Source organism: Halichoerus grypus, chromosome 4 (genome assembly GCF_964656455.1).
Source record: "Halichoerus grypus chromosome 4, mHalGry1.hap1.1, whole genome shotgun sequence".
In the NCBI taxonomy this organism is placed as follows: Eukaryota; Metazoa; Chordata; class Mammalia; order Carnivora; family Phocidae; genus Halichoerus; species Halichoerus grypus.
The window spans coordinates 65849896-65870456 of record NC_135715.1 but is presented as its reverse complement, the minus strand read 5'-3'; the positions used below and the strand labels follow the sequence as shown (position 1 = coordinate 65870456).

Below are 20561 nucleotides of genomic sequence, written 5' to 3'. Positions count from 1 at the left end.
GTTTAGAGAAAATGTGCTCTAGTATATGTATAATTTGGGCTGGGATTATCTTCAGTTATTTGAAGGGGTTCTTTGTAATGAGCCTAAAGTATAAAATGAAAATGTCTTATATCCCAAAGAAATGACATTCACAGTGGTAAAAAAAAAATTCATCTCTTTGTATGGATTAGTATTCTATATCCATGAGCATTCCCTCCTTCTTCTTTCAAGCTGTCATTAAGAAATTCAAGGCAAAGAAGACAAAAGTAGTATTATAAAAAGGGATGATATCATTGATGAGAAATCAGTTTTATTATCTCATGGCAACAACTGAAAAGGTATTTGATACATTTTGTAGAAACTTTTGTATGTCTACAACCTAATTTCCTTCTCATTTTTAAAAATGAGACAGTACTTTGATTTTTAAGAATGTACTTTTTTTGGTTAATTGGTTTTCTAGTTATAGGAAATAATATATATAATTAATTACAGTTGTTTATACTTTTGTAAATACAGGGACAAGGATTGTGTTTCACTGAAGAACTGTGAAATCCAAAATTTGGTCTCATTAGAAAAACTGGAAAAGTGATATGAACACTTTGGGTAGATATTTCAATAAATTCTAAGTGCATTGAGTTCATACATCAAGAATTGGTTTAATTTAGCCACACCCAGCTAGGCTGATTACAACTGACTCACTCATGAAACATTAATAAAGCACTGTGTTCAGTTCTAACATGATTATAATCTGACCTCTCCACAAAGGACAGAAATAGAAAGTATCTCTGATAACATTACCCTAATGCTGGGTTCATCAATCATAATCTGCCCTTTTTTAAAATTTGTTTTAGAAAAAGGCCTTTCACGGATGTGCACTGATAATCTCATCCGGCCCTCAGCCCAGCAGATCCCTGGTGCTCCTGGACCAAATGTAGAACATTCTCTGTCTGCAGAGCAGAGTAGGGTGCACTGAGGCAGAGAAAGCAGAACCAAATGTGGTTTTGCTTTTCCTGTATTACATCCTTTATACAATTTTCATATTTTAAAGAAAAAGTCTCTTTTTGATGGGTAACAGTTTGCATTTGGGGTATATTTTTATACTGAAAAGCACACCCTGCTCTGAAAAGAATTTTCAGGAAATGAGAACTTGCAGAAGTGTTCTGCGGCAAATTCAAAATACTGAGACAGAGATCTTGTCTTTAAGTGCCTGCTCCGCCAGTGTCAGCTGTGACCCCCTGGACAAATAAGGCACCCTTAATCTCATGGACCTTCAGGATCCTCCTTCTCTCTGAAACTGGGGATTTGTTTATTCCACAAATCTTTGAGCCAGCTCTGAGGAAAGCATTATGGGAAAAACACGAAGAAGACTTGAACACAGATCCCACTCAAAAGAAAGCTAAAGTAGAGAAATTCTTTCTTTTATCCCAGTCACGAAGGGCCTGTTACACAGTTCACACTGCTCTGGGCTCTGGAAACACAAGCATGAGCACCGCAGTGAGTGGCCCTCAGGAGCTCGCACTCTAGTAGGAACATTGATAAGTACACATCAGTCCCAGCAAACGCTGATAGGTGCTGTAATCCATTCATTCAACAGATAATTATTAAGTGTTCCAGGTGCTATTTCATGTGTTTGGATATACCAGTGAAAGACAAAGATCCCTGCCCTCGTAGAGATGACTTTTGATCAAAGGGAGACAGACAACAAAATAGTAAATAATAGAAAGTAATCAATACTATGGAAAAAAGAAGTAGTGGAAGGTAAGGGGATCAGGAATACAGGGGTGGGTGGTCAGGATCCCCTCACTGTGAAAGTGAGATTTGCATTAAGACTGGAAGAAGGTGAGAGAGTGGACCAAGTGACTGTCTTGGGGAAAGACCTTTGCAGGCGGAAGGACCATCTGGAGCAAAGGCCCTGTGGCAGGGATGTGCTTCCCAAGGAAGCCAAGGAGCTGGGGTGGAGTGAGCAGGGGGCACCTAGTAGAAGACTGAGCAGCAGTGAGGCCAGATCACATAAGGCCTTGAAGGCCATCATAAGCACTTTGCATTTTTACTCTGAGTGACATGGAGAGTCATTGCAGTGTTGGAGCAGAAGCGTGCCATGATCTTACTTACATTTTGAAAGGATCGTTCTGGCTGCAGTCTTAGTTATGAACTGTTGAGGCACAGGGTAGAATATCTGTTAGCAGGCTTTATAAGAGGTGATGGTGGCTTGGACCAGGGTGGTAGCAGTGAAGGCAGTAAGAAGTTAATCAATGAATATTACTTAGCCATCAAAAAAGAATGAAATCTTGCCATTTGCAACAACATGGATGGAACTAGAGGGTATTATGCTAAGCAAAATAAGTCAGTCAGAGAAAGACAAATACTGTAGGATTTCACTCATACGTGGAATTAAAGAAACAAAACAGATGAACATAGGGGAAGGGAAGAAAAAATAAAATAAGATGAAAACAGCACGGGAGACAAACCATAAGAGACTCTTAACTCTAGGGAAGAAACTGAGGGTTGCTGGAGGGGACTGGGTGGGGGGATGGGGTAACTGAATGATGGGCATTAAGGAGGGCACTTGATGTGTTGAGTGCTGGGTCTTATATGCAACTGATGAATCATTAAATTCTACCCCTAAAACTAATAATACAGTATATGTTAACTAAATTAAATTTAAATAAAATTTTTTAAAAAATGATTAAAAAAATAATAAAGTTCAAGCCAACAGCCTCTCTCTTTAGCTTCCCAGCTGTGACCATTTTCCCTCAGATTTCTCTGGTCTTATAGAGCAAGTAAATGGTAGGGGACAAGTGTGTAGAGTGGTGATGGATAGAGCAGCAGAGTTGCATCATTATATTTAGTAGTTTCTGCTAGAAATGGGATGGGATGGGATGTTTAGTGCCTATTGTCAGCTTAAAGTCTGAGAAGCAGGAAAAGCCCAAGCTGCCATGTTTATCTCCCACTAGACTTGTGATATTTTTGAGGACATGGAATCCTTATTCATCTGTATATTCTCCAAGGCTAGTTTATAGCACAGGGTAGATAGTCAGTAATTTGGGGCTGGAAAGAGATTAGAGTATTTTCACCTTGTTTATTTGCATTTCAATGGGCATGCTTCTAGAGATCAGAGCTTTTGTCTTGTTTATCATAGTATCTCTGGGGCCTAAAATAACTGTCTGGCGCAGAAAAGATGCTACATATTGAATGGATGAGGGATGAATGAACGAATGAATGAATGAATGGCTATTGCCTCTGTTTGAAATCCTCTTCCCCCAGATATCTTTATAGTTCACTTCCTCATTGTGGTCCTTAATTGTCACAAACCCAAAGAAGCCTTCTCTGACCACCTCCTCCAAATTAACAATCCCCTCCCCATCCATACATACTCCTTAACTTTCTTTCATACCTTTCTCTTTTCTTTAGCACTTAACCACCTTCTGACATACTCTGTAGCTTACTAATTATCTGGTGTTGTGTCGATCTCCCCCCACTACAATGTATACACTGCAGAGCAGGGATTTGGGTTTCTTTTATTTACTGTCATAACCCTAAAATCTAGAATAGTGTCAGCGCATAGCAGATGCTCAGTCAATATTCACTGGATGAATGAATGAGCTTCTTTCCCATTCCTGACATTTCTTCCTTCTTGTTACCAGCACATCTTTCCCATTGCTTAATTAATTAACCAATAATATTTATTAAATATTTATTATTTAGTACTAGGTTAGGAGCTATGACAAATGGAAAAGAAGCATTAGATACGATCCGTATCTTCAAAACGCTTATATTCTAATTGAGGATACAGTATTGCAAGTTTGAAACAAGTGCTAATTGGTAATAACCCCATTTGTTTGTATAGCACTTTCCAATTTATATGCAAATTGATTTTCACAAGTAAATGTGTATACATTATCTTACTCCATTAAACAGGAGGGTACGGATTTCAAGTGTCATAGAAATTCGTAGAAGAATTCATAGAGTGTGAGCTGGAGAACCCAGGAAACAAACCTCGCAGTTGAGTAAGAAGGATGGCTAAGACCTGAAAAAGAAGCAGGAGGGTGAAATGCTTTCAAAAGGGATAAAGGAGCAACAGAGGCTCAAAGGTTGTACGAGCTGCTCTGTGTTGGGGGCTGTGAATTGTCTGTGCTCCTTGGAGCCAAGGATGTATATCCGGAAGTCCTAAGAATTAGTGGGGAAGGGTGGGATCAAGGTATGAAAAGACATTAGGGGTTAGGTAAAGTTTACCCTAATGTGTCTTGCTGGGAAGAACCTTCGAAGATTTGGAAATAGAGGAGGACAATGTGAGCGTGATGGTTTCAAAAGTCTGTTCCCCCAGCAGGGTGCAAGACTGGTTGGATTAGTCGGATTAGAGAAAGAGGTTGAGGTGTATTGCTGTTGCCCTGGTGGAGAGCAGTGAGAGCTAAGACCAGGGTGGGGCTAGTGGGACTGGAAAAGAATCCTCTGGATTATACCTCCAGTAAGCAATCAAGTCCTAGAATAAATTAAGCCCCCTACAGAAGAAGTCGTGCTATGATTTCTGATTGTCCACTTGACTACATGCAACTCTCTTCAGAGAATTTTTTCAGTATCAGAAGCAGATTTTTGAGGCAATAAGAGAAAAGTCTTGGAAATATTCTTGCTCTAGCCTAGAAGAGGATATGGAAATTCAGCATTCTTAAATAAAAAGAATTCGGGAGAAATAAATATTCTTTCCTCAGAGTTAATTCCACTAGCCCTAGTTTCCTTTTTTTTTTAAGTTCAGACATGCTTTATCCTAAACCTGCTAGAGAAAGAATTCTCTAGCATCTAATACTCATGGGACAATATGGAAATTAGAATTAGGTAACTATTATCCATCTAAGAGATATCCTCTCTGGTTTAAATCTCGCTCTTTATTTCCTTCCTCCCAGATCCCCAGGGTAGAATTATGGATTGGGAATTGGTTTATCTAGGCTTAAAGCAATTGCTTCTGCTTTTAGATATGCAAGTAAAGGGTAAAGAAAGCTATTAAGACCATTATAACCCTAATAGCTTAGTAATCAAGTATTTCTTTATATTTTTCCATTGTAAGTATTTGCAATAAAATCTTGTTTCAGAGTCCAAAATGGGTTTGTACAAGAAAACATAGTTCTGTAGAGAACAAATAAGCAGACAGCATGTATTTAGTAACAGATTGATACTATTTAGAGTACAGTTAAGTCTCAGTGTCAGGCCTTAGCTTGAGATAGGTCTTTATGCTTTCATTATGGGGTACCTAAAATTCGATTCTCAGGTATGCATTTGATTTAAAACCGGGTTGGCTTTTAGATGTTCTAACTGGATTTTCTTTTCTCTCCGCACAGTGACTAGCAAGACAGACAATATATAAGACATTATCTGTTGAATCTGCTACCTTCTTGTTTCTTTGTCATTTAATTTTATAATCCCCCCAAAAAAAACCTGGGGCAAAATTATTTAAACAATTAATTGTTCAGTGATTCACTCTGCTGCCTCTCTAACATATGGAATAGGATAGGATAAATAACTATAGACTTAGAGGTTTTTTAAAATTGAATTAAAGATTGTTGTAAACAAATACGAACTAATAATTTTTTAAACTGAGATGAAATAAATACTGAGAAAAAATATATAAAACGTTGAAATTGGCACCAAAAGAAATAGAGACTTAAAAGCCTGAAAGAAATTTAAATGGTAAAATTTTCCCATCTCCAAATTATCCAAGGCCATATTATTTTACAGGTAAATTCTACCAAATTTTCAAGAGATAATAAAATAATTTCTTAGAAAGTAGTTGCAGAAAACATGGCAAGCCATCCGTGAGGCTAGTGTGATCTTGATTCCAAAAGTAGTTAAAGGGAGAAAAAAAGAATAAAAAAATAGGGCCATTTCATGTATAGCTATAAATACAAAAATTCTAAGCAAAATATTATCTAACAACCCCCAAAATATATATATATATATATATATAATATCTGATAGTGTGTATATGTATAATGTAATGTGTGAGTGTGTATTTATATATGTAATATATATATATATACATATATAAAATTTGTGAATGTGTGTATGTGTGTTACAAAAAGACTAAATTGTTCAAGATTAGGAAAAAGACAAAGATGCTTCATATCACCACTATTGTTTAATGTAGTCCTCAAAGTTAAGAACAATTCTATAAGAAAAAAATAAAGACGTTATAGTTATAACTAATAAGACTCGCCAGAAACAAAATCAACTTAAAGAAATCAGTGGCATTTTTTTAAATCATCAGTAACCAAATATGAAATGTAATTTTAGAATGTTGTAATTGCATCAAAACTTATGGACTCTCTGGGAATTAACCAAGAATTCCCACATCCTTTATGGAGAAAATATTAATTTTTAACTCTAATAAAATACATAGAAAATAACCCATGTAAGTAAAGAGACATTCTAGGACCTTGGATGGGAACCGAATATCAGCTTTCCCAAATTAACCCATAAATTTATTGGACTCCCAATCATAATTATTTTGATGTATCTATGTGCACTTACTGTAAAAGTTATAGGGAAGAATAAAGGTCCAAGAATAGCTGCATTGACTGAAAAAGAATAAACCCACCAAATACAAAGATATATGAGAAATAAAGATAATTAAGATAAATTAGGGTAATAATAGAAATAAAAAGAGTGGAAAGAGCTGGAGACTCACATATATCCAGATAGATGGATGGAGGGATGGATGGATGGATAGATAGATGGATAGGGAAAAGAGAAGGGAAGGGAGGGAAGAAAGAGAAAGAAAAAGGTACCTTGCATCCCTTTCATTAGTTCTAACAAGTTGGCTGCTGATTGTATTGCTTTTTCTAGGTAGATTATCCTATTTGTAAACACTAGCAGTTTTATATCTTTGTCTCAAATATACACACACCAAAGATGGCATCATATACCACTGAGGAAAAGTGTGTTTGTTTAATAGAGGTATTGGAAAAACTGACTTATTATATAAACAAAAATAATACTGGATCCCTATTTAATACCACATACGAGTGAAAGTAGACTGTAGGTGAATTAAAGACGAATATATGAAAAGGATAACCATAAACATAAAGCTAATACATTAGGGGCACCTAGGTGGCTCATTCGGTTAAGCGGCTGCCTTCGGCTCAGGTCATGATCCCAGGGTCCTGGGATTGAGCCCCGCGTCAGGCTCCCTGCTCAACGGAGAGCCTGCTTCTCCCTCTCCCTGCCTCTCTGCCTACTTGTGCTCTCTATCTCTCTGTCAAATAAACAAATAAAATCTTTAAAAAAAAAAAAAAGCTAATACATTAAAATTATAAAAGGTTATCCTTGTAATTTCAGAACAAAATCCCAAGAGCATAAAAATAAAGAGAAAAAATAATTGATGAGCTCAAAATTAAGAATTTCTATTCAACAAAGAACTACACGGATAAAGTTCATAGACATGTAACATTTGGGAGCATGCGTTTACATGTTTAAAACCAACAAGGAACTATTACCTAAAATACATAAAGAACTTTTGCAAAATAACAACACAAAGACAGGAACCTCCATAAAAAGATGAGCAAAGGACGTGAACAAGAAGTTTACAGAAGAGGAAACCCAAAAGGCTCTATTAAAAAGATGTCAAATTCCTTATTAATCAGAGGAATACAAATTAAAACAATGAGATCCTGTTTTATATCTGTTACACTGGCTAAATTAGAAACGCGGACAATCCTAAGAGTGGATGGGCTTGTGGACATATAGAGCCTTCTATGCACTGTGGGAGGGAGTGGAGATGAGGGCAGCCATCCTGAAGTGCAGCTGGGCACTAATGGGCACATCCGCGGCAGGGACACAGCAGTCCCACTCCAGATGATGAGTCCCAGAGAAGTTCTCACAAAGATCCAAAAAGAGGTGCAAGAGAGGACATTCATCCCAACATTGTGTCGCAGGGGGCTAGAGGCAGTCTAGTGCTCGTTGCTGGGGCAGCTCTGTGCAGCCACTAGAAACAACGGACTTCCTATGCACACAGCGACATAGGCTGATCTTCAAAAGCAATGCTACGTGGGAAAAGTAAGAAACTAAGTGAAATCTATAACCTTGTACCATTTTTATGGATCAAAAATTCATACACAAATAACGAGTAATGTTTTATAAAAACACATGCAAACGAAAGGAGAAACATCAAACACACTACAGATGTTGTCTCTGGTGGAGGAGGGAAGTGAAAGTAGTGGATGGAGATAAAAGAGAACAGATCTATTTTTAAAATTCAAATTAGTGAAAAATCATCATTCCCTCCACCTCTCACAACTACATTAGGCATTTTATTCAATAATTATTTTACTCTAACAGAATAATATTAAATTTCATCAATACTTTCCAAATATGTCTAGTGGTATCAGTAAAATTTATTTGAAATGGTTGCTGCTTAACTGATTATGTGATGGTGTTGGTACAGTCTTCCTTTATTTATTTTTTTAAAGATTTATTTATGTATTCGAGAGAGAGAGCATGCGCGCCAGTGGGGGGAGGGGTGGAGGGAGAGAATCTTCAGGCCGACTCCCCACTGAGCATGTAGCCCTTGGCGGGGCTAGATCTCAGAACCCATGACCTGAGCCGAGATCATGACCTGAGCCGAAACCAAGAGTCAGTTGCCCAACTGACTGAGCCACCCGGGCGCCCCTAAAATCTTCTTTTAAGTAACATATCTGACTTTACTACTATTTTGAATTCCCATGAATACATTTGGACAATAGCTACTCCATAATTTTTTGGTTTTCATTCTTTCATTTATCGCACCAAGCACTGAAAACATTACTAAATGGACTTTTTTCTTTATTAACTAGTTACACTGCACTTACAGAATCATTTATACATACCGACCAAACCAACAGTATTGACATAACCAATACAGAATTTTAACCAACCTAGCTCTTATATTTTAGTCTTCTTTCCTATATTCTAGTCTGAACTGTTATGTCAATACCACTAATATAGAATATATAGAATATAGAATTCTGTTTAGTTTTAGTACAGAAACTACCCTTTAATAAAGTCTGTTTATATTTCTGAATGAGAAACATCCACAATAATTGGTGTAAGTAAAATGCCAAAACTTTTGAAAGAAATAAATCAAGAGGTTGAGGGACATAAACTTGCTGGTAAAATGTGATCACAGGAAAAGTTGCAAAGTATCATTCAGATATTTTATAGATTAAAAAAAATTAAATGTAATTATCAGAGGGCTGATTTAAGAAATCATTTATTAATTAAGTGAATTCCAAATTGGTGTCAACGCCTTAGAAATCAGGGTCATGAAGCCAGAGAATGACTTCATTCACATATTTGGTTACAGCTGTAATTTAGAAAATTGTTTAATATGGCTACACTTAGTTGAAATTTAAGAAGCTAGCTCTACAGCTTTTGTTCATGTTGCTGAAATCAATGTGCTCTTAAAACCAGTAAGAAATTGATGACAAGTGGGTGCAGTAAGTGAGAGGCATAGAGAGCCACACAGCAATAGACACTGTTCATGTCACAGGTATGAACAGAACTCCGTGCCCACGTGTCAGGATACCTCCCGGAAGCTTATGATGGCTTCTTAGGAAATGAAAAGGCCTTCTCTTTTTTCTGACTCTTTATGGAAGCTTAGTATGGTCCTTGACTGTCAGTAATTTGCACTCATTTCCTACTAGCTAGCCAACGTGTAAAATTGCCCAGTGATTCCTAGATTGTGTAAAAGCAAGAGTTCATTTGTAGCCAAAGGAAGGCATCCCCTTTTAGTAGTGTTAGTGGTAAATTTGAAGACTTTAGGCAGGAAAATAAATGTATATCAAAGTTTCTAATGAAATTGCTTAGTTTTAAATTAATGTTTAAAAATGAGAAATGAAATTATTGTAAAATTAAAATAGGTACTTCAGATTATTTTTGTTTTGAACATGAATGCATCTTTTTAAGAAATCTATTTAATATAAAAATCGTATCCTATACATAATGGAGCCACAAAAAAGTTAAGCATTTTAGAAAGAGAAAATTTTCATTCAGGTCTATGTTTTATTATTTTGCCATTTCTAGGAACAGGACATCTAATACATATAGATAAAATGCAGTAATGCAAAGAGCATATGGTACTTCTTTACGTAGAATATTTCAAAGTAAGAAAAAGGGAGATTTGCTAAGTTTGTACAGTCTCTTATTTCTTTCTTGACTCATTCATTGCAGGCCCTGGAAAGTGAATTTGTTTCTTGCCAACTCCATCAGTGGATTGACCTTATATTTGGCTACAAACAGCGAGGACCAGAAGCAGTCCGTGCTCTGAATGTTTTTCACTACTTAACCTATGAAGGCTCTGTGAACCTGGATAGTATCACTGACCCTGTGCTCAGGGAGGTAGGTGTTAAGTCCCATATTATTCCAAAACTTTCTTTCATCTCTCAAACACAAATTTGGCTTTCCATCTCTTTCTGTATAAATTTCCTTTCAACATAAATTTTTACGAAACATAAATTTCGGGGTTTTGACAATGTAGGAAAATGAGTATTATATGTTAAAACCAAGTAATGAGACCATTGTGTTCTTCTCTTTTGAATTGTAGACACATATAATGCACTTCAATATCCCTATTTTACTTGTTTTATTTCAGCATCTTCATTAAAATGCTTAATGCTCTGTGCATGTTATTAATGAAACCTAGTTGAATATTTGAATAAGAATCGTTCACATTAAAATGAGTTGCCAGTATATCTTTTCTTAATAAAAGCAGAATTACAGACTTCCAGACAGAATGCTCAAAAAAATGCATTGATAAAATAGATGAGGGTAGAGTATTTTATTCCAGAATGTTCTCCAAAATACATCAATAAAATAGATGAGGGTAGAGTATTTTATTCCAGAATCTTCTCCAAAATACATCAATAAAATAGATGAGGGTAGAGTATTTTTATTCCTGTATGTTCTTACCCTGAAAGTTTATAGCTAACAGTTGGGAATTATGTGCTCTACTATGTGCATACGTATTTTTAGTGAAAATATTCATATAAAATATTATTTAAATCACTTCCACACTGCACCCAATGACTTCAGATAGGTGAAAGAGTAAAGGAGCAACAGCTGCTGGGTAAGTGTCGCTGCCAGGAAGCCACGTCCCAGCCTCCATTCCGCCCGATAGCGGCCATCTGCTGTGTGCAAAACAAGCAATCATGGCTACATTTCCCGTCAGGGTAATGCTTGTTTTATTTTTTCACTTTTAATTTTAGAGGTGGAAAACTTGTAGATTAGGGAAATAAAGCTCTACAAGGAAAATTTGCATCCATAAACTTATTTCTTACATTACCTCTACAAAAACAAAATGGCTCCATTTGCGTGGCTTCAAGCAGAAAAGAGAAGGGAGAGGCTCAAGATCGGGGCTCATTGGACCCTTAGGGCTAAATATTCAGAGAACACGTCATAAGCACGTTATCAGGCACAATGTTATATCATGTTGTACGCGGGAGGAAATGGATTAGTGCCTGAAGCTGGGAGAAGGGGATAGAGGCAAAGAATGAATGAAGGAGAGAGAAGCCAGATATTATGAAATTCACGGGTGAAAGAAGGGATTTTCTCTGCAAACCATTACACTCACCTGATTTAGAACCCCCTGTACAAACTGTAATCAGATTATTTTATAGGAGATCATTCTGAGCTTAATTACTCTTTTCACAATACACCTTTGCCCGGTTCTGTAAACACCTTACAAATTATATCCTCCTTTTAGAACCAATACCTTTAGAATCAGAAAAAAAGAATTGGAGTAGCTTATCCTTTTATCCCAAGACCACCTCCAAATTGGTTTTTGACTTTTAAATACCATAAACCTTTTTGCTCCTGAATATCTGATCATACATTTTTATCCATTATAGAGTTCTGTCCTTGTAAAGAAGGTTGCAAGTTAATCCTCTTGGGAAAATAAAGTATTTTAAGCATATTGTATGTAATGAAAGTGCAAGACAGCATTAAAATCGACAGAAAAATAGCAGATTTTTCACATTTAAATGAGAGTAAATAAAATGATACATGGAAATAAAAAGAAAATGGAATTAGGATTGAGACTTTCTTTACATAGATATGTGTTTATTAGTTGAATTCTATAAAAATACCTGCTTCTATAAAATGTCACACCATTGCTTTGGACAGTGGGGAAAAAAACTATGTATGGGCCTTAATTATCAAATTATAGGACTTCCTAATGAAATACTACATGAAAATGTATAATTTTCAAAAAGTTTTTATTGGATGGGAGTGGCTCAGCCATGATGTTCGCTTATTATAGAGATGGTCTGAACAATATATTACTGCTCCTGATTCCCTCATAGTGAGGCCAACTGCCAAGCACTAGGGGCCCTGAGTTCAAGACTCTCTCTAGCATTCTCATTCTGAGCACATAATTGCTGAATACTGAGGTTCCACTAGAGAAACTTCCAGAGTCATTCTGTGATAGATATGTCCTCCCATCCCAGCTCCTCACCCGCCTCTCTGACCCAAAAACTCTGATGTCCGTTCTCAGAATCCACCCTAAGTGTGCCCATACCTGGAACACGGTTACCTTCCTTCCGCCAGCCAGCAGAGGCCCAAGCACACACCAGCAGAGGCCCAACCACACACACATTTGCTCTGACCCCGTGGACCTGTGTCAGCTCAAGATTGCTTAGGAAGATGCTTTACCTCCTTAAGACCGCTAAGGAACTGCTTATTACGTTGTAGCCATAGCAGATTAAATTATATCAAGGGACATGAGTTAACGGTCCTTCTCCCCACTCCCCACCCTTATCTCCTCTACCCCAGAAACCTAATATATTCTCAGAAACGTTTAACCTGTCCATTCTTACCATATTAGTAATTAAAACTGATATTCTGTGGGGAAAAAAAAAAACATACTGCACTATCATTTAAGAAAGAACCTGCAATAGATGGGAACCCACCTAAAATCTGTGAGCTATCTAATGCTGGCCAAGACATTAGATCTCCCTCTACTTCAATTGCTATCTCTATAAAGGAGGAATAATACGTGACATATGTTTGCCAACCTAAAAAGCGCTTAGCATCTACTGTCACCCAGTAGAACTCTGTAGATAAGTGAAATGAAGTGCAGTATATTCATTATTTGGTAGCCATTTCTACCCCCTTACATATACATTTCCCCTGTGAGGAGGCCTTCTGGGAGGCACAACACCTTTTATGAAAACATCAATGTTGATATCCCAGAGGTCTGTGCTATGGTACCATGACTTGAGAATGTTGATACCTTCCTAAATGGTTGGACACAAACTCTTAAAAAAGCAGTGTTCAAAATGTTAGCCCTCTTATCTAGCTTAATCAATTTCTTCTTTTTGATAATGTTTGTCTTTGTATTTTTTAAATACTAAGATCATTACATTTCACATAGATAAAACCAAAGAAAGGTTATAGTTATCTTATACTAAACTCCAACTAGCCTAAGGAAGATGACTTTTTTGATGCTTAAACCCTGATTTAAACAATAAATATTTAATATATGAACATCAATATATGTCCCTTTTGTAAAAAAAATACATATATATATCCCACAATCTGCCTATAACTTCGAGCTTTGAAGTTAGGGCTAAAATTTGAGAAATGGCTTAAGGTTATTGATTCATTCTTCCTTGACAGGTTGAAATCATGAAGCAGCACTAACCACAGCAATTATGGCATTAAAATGTCAAGAAATTAAAGGTCAGAATAACAGATAATTTTCTTCTCTATGTCAGATTTAAAATTGACATTCTTTGACAGCTTAGGATCTTTGCCTGAGAAAAATATGACAGCTTAACTTATTTTATACTTGTAAAGCAGTAACTGATAATAAACTTCATCATGACAGCCTCTGGGCAGAAACATGACAGAACAGTTCTGGTACAAAGCTCTTCTTAATATGTAAACACTAGATCTGTTGGATATTAGATATTATTTAAATTGTCTTAAGTCTTGGCTTACATCATAATCTTCTAGACACATTATTTCATAGATGAGCTCAACTGACTATTTGAGCAGTAATTTTAAGCATGGTAATGAATATTCTTTCTTACCGTTTTTACATATTAATAAAAATGATGTGATTTGCTTTATATTTTTATTTCCCAAATGATGGCCAAGAAACTCCATCCTATGACCTGCTGAGGAAATAGAATATTCTAGTTAGTAATTATCTGGTCCCATGGTGTTCTAATTCCTTTCTACTCAAATGTAGTCCATAGACCAATAGTAACACCATCACCGAGGAACTTGGGAGAACTTCAGATTCTCAGACCTTCCCAACCTACTAAATCAGAACATGCATTTAAGGAGATCCCTAGTGACTTGTCTGAGACATTGAAGTTTAAGAAGCACTGTCTACTAAAGGTGTATAAGAAGATCTGGAAAGCTTTTCTCCCCCTCCTACAAAAGGAGACAGAATGGTGTGATGAACTTCAGTGTACCTATCACCTAGTTTCAAATTTTAAACTCTAATTTTTTCTATATCCCCAGCCCCTTGACTATTTTCAAATACACCTGCCATATCCATCTAACCCCATCTAACTTCCTATCCACTGTCCCACTGCCCATCCCATGGGCATCTCAGGATATTCAGGGAGAGGGTTCAAGCAGGTTTATTTTGAAAAACAAAAACCTTTCCAGGCATTTCATATACATCTCCAATTAAAAACCATTAAGCTAGGCCAACACTCTTATTAAATAATTTTTCCAAGGACACCCGTTTATGTAGCATCAGAGTCAGGTTTAGGTGAGGTCTCCTGATTCTCAAGTCGGGGTTGCTTTAATCCCATTACTTTCTAGGAATTTTAAAATAACAGTATTTACTAATACTAGTTTTAGAGATGATATTCTTCTTACTTTCAAAATGATTCTTAAAAATGAGGAACACCTAATGTGTATTGCCATTTCACTAATTTAACCTGTAAGGTTTTTCTTTCTATTTTGTTTGTGCTTTTGAATTTCTTAAAACTCTCAACTCAGTAAAACTTCCAGGAATTATAAGGGAAATTTTAAGATGGTTTTAAGAAATCTTTCTCAGTGAGGTGCCTGGGTGGCTCAGTTGGTTAAGTGTCCAACTCTTGATTTCAGCTCAGGTCATGATCTCAGGGTTGTAAGATCAAGCCCTGAGTCGGGCTCAGCACTGGGTGTGGAGCCTGCTTAAGATTCTCTTTTCCTCTGACCCTCCCCTCACTTGCGTGTGCTCTCTCTCTCTCTGAAAAAAGAAAGAAAGGGGGGCCCCTGGGTGGCTCAGTCGTTAGGCATCTGCCTTGAGCTCAGGTCATGATCCTCAGGGTCCTGGGATCGAGTCCCATGTCGGGCTCCCTGCCAGGGAGCCTGCTTCTCCCTCTCACACTCCCTCTGCTTATGTTCCCTCTCTCGCTGTCTCTCTCTCAGGTGAATGAATAAAATATTTTTTTAAAAATAAAAAAGGAAGAAGGAAGAAAGAAAGAAATCTTTCTCAGCCATTTTGTTCATTGTTTATTTTAACTACATTCCAGAAAAACTTGTTTTGTCAGTCTCTAAGAGTTCCAAAGGCACTAGGGGATTATGGCATAGTCAGTGGTTGGTTAGTAGAGATTACAAATTAAATGTCACAATTTTTTTTTACTGTACTCTTATAATGAGTGAAAAATATTGCATTCTAAAATTGTGTCTAAAATGGATCACTCTTTCGATCATGGATATAATTACTCAAGTCTGTCTGCCTTAGAGTGTGATTATATGGTATCTAATAGGCAATAAAAAATGATAGAAAGGTGGAAACCAGATAATAAGTTTTATCACAGCCAGTCATTAAAATTTGAGACATTGAGTCACTTTACTTTTATGTACCTTGGTTTTCCCACCTATAAAATGATAACAGAAATGATACATAACTCATAGGTCTGTATTTGAGGATCGTATGAGAAAAGATATGGGAAAATACTTTGTAAACCATAAAGCACTACACAGACATTTGTTATTTTACCTAAAAGCATAATTAAATGAAATACCTTGGAAGAACTTTTGTTTTAATAATTCATTTCTCTATATCATCATATGTATAGTCGATACTGCCAAACTGAAAAATGACTTAAATGATTTCTCTTTGACAGTAAGAGGTAGATACACAAGCCTATCGTAAAAGGCTATTTTGCTGGCGAACTACTAGAACATATGGGCCATGCAATATTTATTTACTTATACATATATACACATTCATCTATGCTGGAAATATTAAAACACTAAATAATAAATTTTAATATTACCAGTAGTTCTAAAAGTGAGCCATTTTTAGTCTAATTTTTCGTTACTAATATTTCTTGGTCTTCTTAGATTATATTTTCTGTGTTTATCTCTTTCTTTGATCTGACAGGGATAACAAAGCATTCCTTTGGATCTGCTATAGTGAGAATATGCCCAAAGGAAGTAGAATAGATTCCTTCAGTTTTCACTTTATTTTCTTGCTGAACCGTTCCCGCTACTACAGAAACCTGACATGATAAGGCTGTCAAGAACCAACAAGACAGACATGTCTTTAACCAAAACAGCCTACAATGTTGGCTTTCCTAGAAGATGAACTCATAAAATTTATAAGGAAAAAATTAACCCACTTTTCATCCTAATGATGTAAATGAAGGTATTTGTAGTGACGACATTGATGGCTGTCTGGTCATTGCTTATTCTTTCTGTGAATTTGTTATCCCTTGTCTTTTCCTTCCCCCATTTCTAACTCCTTTCTTCTGTCTGACAAGGGATAGCAACACCCCCCTTGTGGATCGCGTGAGTGGGTTGTAGCACAATGTTGTCCATTTACAACGGCCATGAAGCCTAATTGTCTTCACGTGGGGCATATTCAGGGTTTTTCTCCTGCGCATTTATTCTGAGACATGATTGCAACAAATGATCAACAAAATGGCTGATAAAGATTTCTTAAAACCACCTTAATTTTCCCCCTATAATTACTGGAACTTTTACAGAGTTAAAAATGTCAGCAAATTCAAAAGCCAAATTAAAATAGAAAGAAAATAAAATAAAATAAAATAGAAAGAAAACCCCTACATTTTAAATTATGGGAGTAGCAATATTTGCACATTAGGTATTCTTTTAAGCTTAAAGAAAATTTGGGGAACAAGAAGAATATTATGATCCCTAAAACTAACAAAAGTATAGATTCAAATGTGTCTGTTTGTGTGTTCCTCACCCAACAGCAATAAGGCTTGCAATTGCAAAGAATCAGTGAATAAAGTTTCTATATAGAAATTAGTATCAAGAAAATTAATGACACACATTTAATTTTGATTAGTGAATAAATGTTTAATTTAGGTTTATCTTTTCTCCTTGTAATTACTGCAGTCCTTAGCTAGTCCATCGTCATCAATCGTCCACTAGGAAAGCATAAATAATGCAGCTAGTCACAGTGGGATGTGTGTCATTTATGTGAGATGTGCTTTTTCTCGTCTTTGTGTTATTTTTATTGCATAGTGTTGAGAAGTGCTAATTATTGATTTTCAGAAATTAACAGCAAATGCTTTCACAAGCATCTAAAGTCATATTTTACACAAGGAAGAAGGGTGAAAATTGCAGCCTGCTGTTTGTAACGGAAATAGCTGGAAGGGATTTCCTTATCTTCTAGTAACATAGATTTCAGTTATATTACACAGTTGTTACCTTAGCATAAAATAACAATTATTCAAAACATATTGCATGCTTCAGTTTGTTGAAGTAGATATTACTCAATCTCAATACTAAGCATTTCAGTTAGATGTTTAGAGCTCATTTTTAAAGGTTTTAAACATATTGATAATGAACCTATTTAAAGCCATTTGAAATCTCAATATGGTATATCTAAATTATTGTTTCCCATTTATGTCAAAATCAAAGAAGAGCACTTTGTTCTGCCAAATACATGCAATACTATTTTGATTTTGATTTTAGCCTAATAAAAGTATATGATTTCATTTTGTGATGTTTATCCCACCACCTGGTAAACCTTTGTCTTGATGTCATTCCACTTCCAGGCAAATCTTCTCAACTTTTATTATTTTCATTATTATTTCCTTTCCATGATCAGACACTCCAAGTGAACTTATTTTGTATGGTGAGGAAAGGTCGTCACTGGTACTAACATTCCTCCTCCTCCACCACTGCCTTCCCCAAACTTCCATCTCCCGATTCAGCCAGCCTTGAGTTTGCTTTATATACATTGATTCAACCAGGGAGAATTTGGCAGGGACATTGTACTGATTCTTCTCACATTTCATTATGCATTTCTGGGTTGGGTCCTTTACAACTATGTACTATTTAATGATCACCCCAAAAGTGAACAAAGAACAAAAAACCTGGAAGAGTCCTTAAGACGTCATCCGCTGGGGTGCCTGGGTGGCTCAGTCGGTTCAGCATCTGACTCTTGGTTTCAGCTCAGGTCATGATCTCATTGGCATGAGATCGAGCCCCAGTGGGCTCCACGATGTGGAGTTGTGGCCTTGGAGAGAAGACTGCAATCCAGCCACTGCCAAACTAGGACCTGGCAAGGAAGGACCATAGGATAAATTTTACATCCCCTTCCTGTCTCCTGTCCTGAGCTCTCATTGGCCGAAAAGAGTGGGAAGATAGAGGAGCAAGAGAGTGGTAGGGATGCAGTCTCTGGAGGCCAGTCTCCCGGGGGCAAGGAAGATGATCCAGCTCACGTCTGTGTTCCCCCTGAGTTAGTCACCGCTTTAGGCAAATTTATTTAAGGCATCCTGGCGAGAACAGCCGCTACCTGACGCATTAAAATACATGTACTTTTCCTACCTGAGTTGACTTATACTTATTTTTAAATATAAAAATTGAGTGAGCTTGCCACCAACAGCACTGACCTGATTTGAAGAAAAACTGTTCTGGACAGAGCATTTTTTTTAATCCGAAGGACATGGTGCTTGCTTTTCACATTCACTGTTCGTGTTAATTTGTTAAGTCAGGTATGTAATATCATCATTATAACTCATCAGTCCAAGGAGGAAATAGGAATCAGCAAGAGGATAATTCTCCTCTTTATTTCTTTTAGGTTTATACCAAAAGAATAAAACCAAGCACTGAGGCAGGTAAATGACCATCAGAATCCTCTCCCTCAACACTGTCTAACATAGTCTGATAGTTACAGCAAATGTGGTGCTTTTTTTACTTGAGTTATTAAGTATTTGCTGAAATAGTCTAATAATTTTGCTAGTATAGACTTAGCCTTAATGCAGTTGATTGTTAAAAGGAAACACGTTTGTTCTTCTATTGTGTAGTTTCTATGAAAAATTAGAAGCAGTTGAATATAAAATAGCATTTTTAATTTTTTATATAGTTTAATGTTTGTAAAGCAAGAAATAATAAAGTGCAGATATTATTTTCTTGATTTATTTTGCTCCCGTTTTTCTAGCATTAAAAAGTAATGCTTTATATGATCTTGTTTTATTACAACAATAAACCAGAAACAAAAGCATATCAGTTAAAATACAGTCTGCCATTAAGTAATCTTTTCTTTTATCATTTCAGACTTCTCAAAATTCCATTTTTTCCCCTATTTGGTATAGAACTGGTAGAATTGGAGGTAGCACAGAAAGATGATATAAATCACCTATGTATTTTTAATTATATGTCAAACATGTATTTTCTGGTAAAAAAAATAATATCCACTTTAAAGCATTAAAATAAAATCTCGCTAAATATGAGCTATAAAGTGAGATAACACAATCCTAAGGAAATTTTTGGAAAATCCTTTTCTGTGTTCCCAAGGAATCACTTTTGCTATTTTTATCTTGAATTTTCTGAAAATTATCAATAATTAACTAGTAATTTCAACGTAGTCTGATTTTAGCCTTGTGGGTAGCACGACCTGTCATACTTTATAAAATGCTGACTTTTCTGGAAAACAATTTAAAAGATGGCACAAACCAAGCAAAATGGATGAACTAGGTCATTTGACAGCTTTACCTTATTAGCTTCCTCACACTTTCTCATGGCACTTAGACCTTATGACATTTCATCAGAAAGACAATACTAAATTACGTTTATAAAAAAGACTAGAAGTTGTAAAGATTCTACAGGAGAAAAATGTATCTGAGTTAAATTTACTTGCATTGTGGAAAAGACAAGATTAACCAAAGTTTTTATCTCTTGGCTACGGGAGGGGGTGTACACTAGATAACTAGTAAACCCAAGGGGAGGGAGAAAACGTATTTATTCACCTAAATAGTAATTTCTTTCTTTTAGAATATTTTGAATTTATCAGTAATTTAAACATCATTCTGAACTATCACTTACCCGTTGCCATATGTAATTTTACCCTGGCTATGAAATCTTCATATTAGCAGGCGTATGTATAATGCACATAAACCACAGCGTGTTTACTTCCTCTTGTGAGGATTTAATCCCAGCTCTGTATGTGTATTTATAGAGGAGGTAGAATTTTGGGGGGGAGGGAAGGCAAGAAGGAGACAAAAGCAATTAAGCAAGAGGTGCAGCGGGTCAAAGGAATAAGGTACGTGTTGCAGCCACAGCTAACGCATATGGCCCCTTGGTGCAAATTAAAAAAGAAGCCCTCATTAAAAGGATGAATAATAAAAGATGCT

The 20561-nt window shown here is 36.2% G+C and overlaps 1 protein-coding gene across 5 annotated transcripts in view; it reads left to right on the top strand.

Moving 5' to 3' along the window:
- The window catches only part of NBEA (neurobeachin), a 694224-nt gene that overhangs the window by 641034 nt on the left and 32629 nt on the right, over window positions 1-20561 (top strand). For all 5 annotated transcript variants that reach the window (XM_078070461.1, XM_078070460.1, XM_078070459.1 and 2 more), the window contains one exon: window positions 10174-10341. In XM_078070461.1, coding sequence (XP_077926587.1) covers window positions 10174-10341 — 168 coding nt within the window. The remainder of the gene's footprint in view (window positions 1-10173; window positions 10342-20561) is intronic.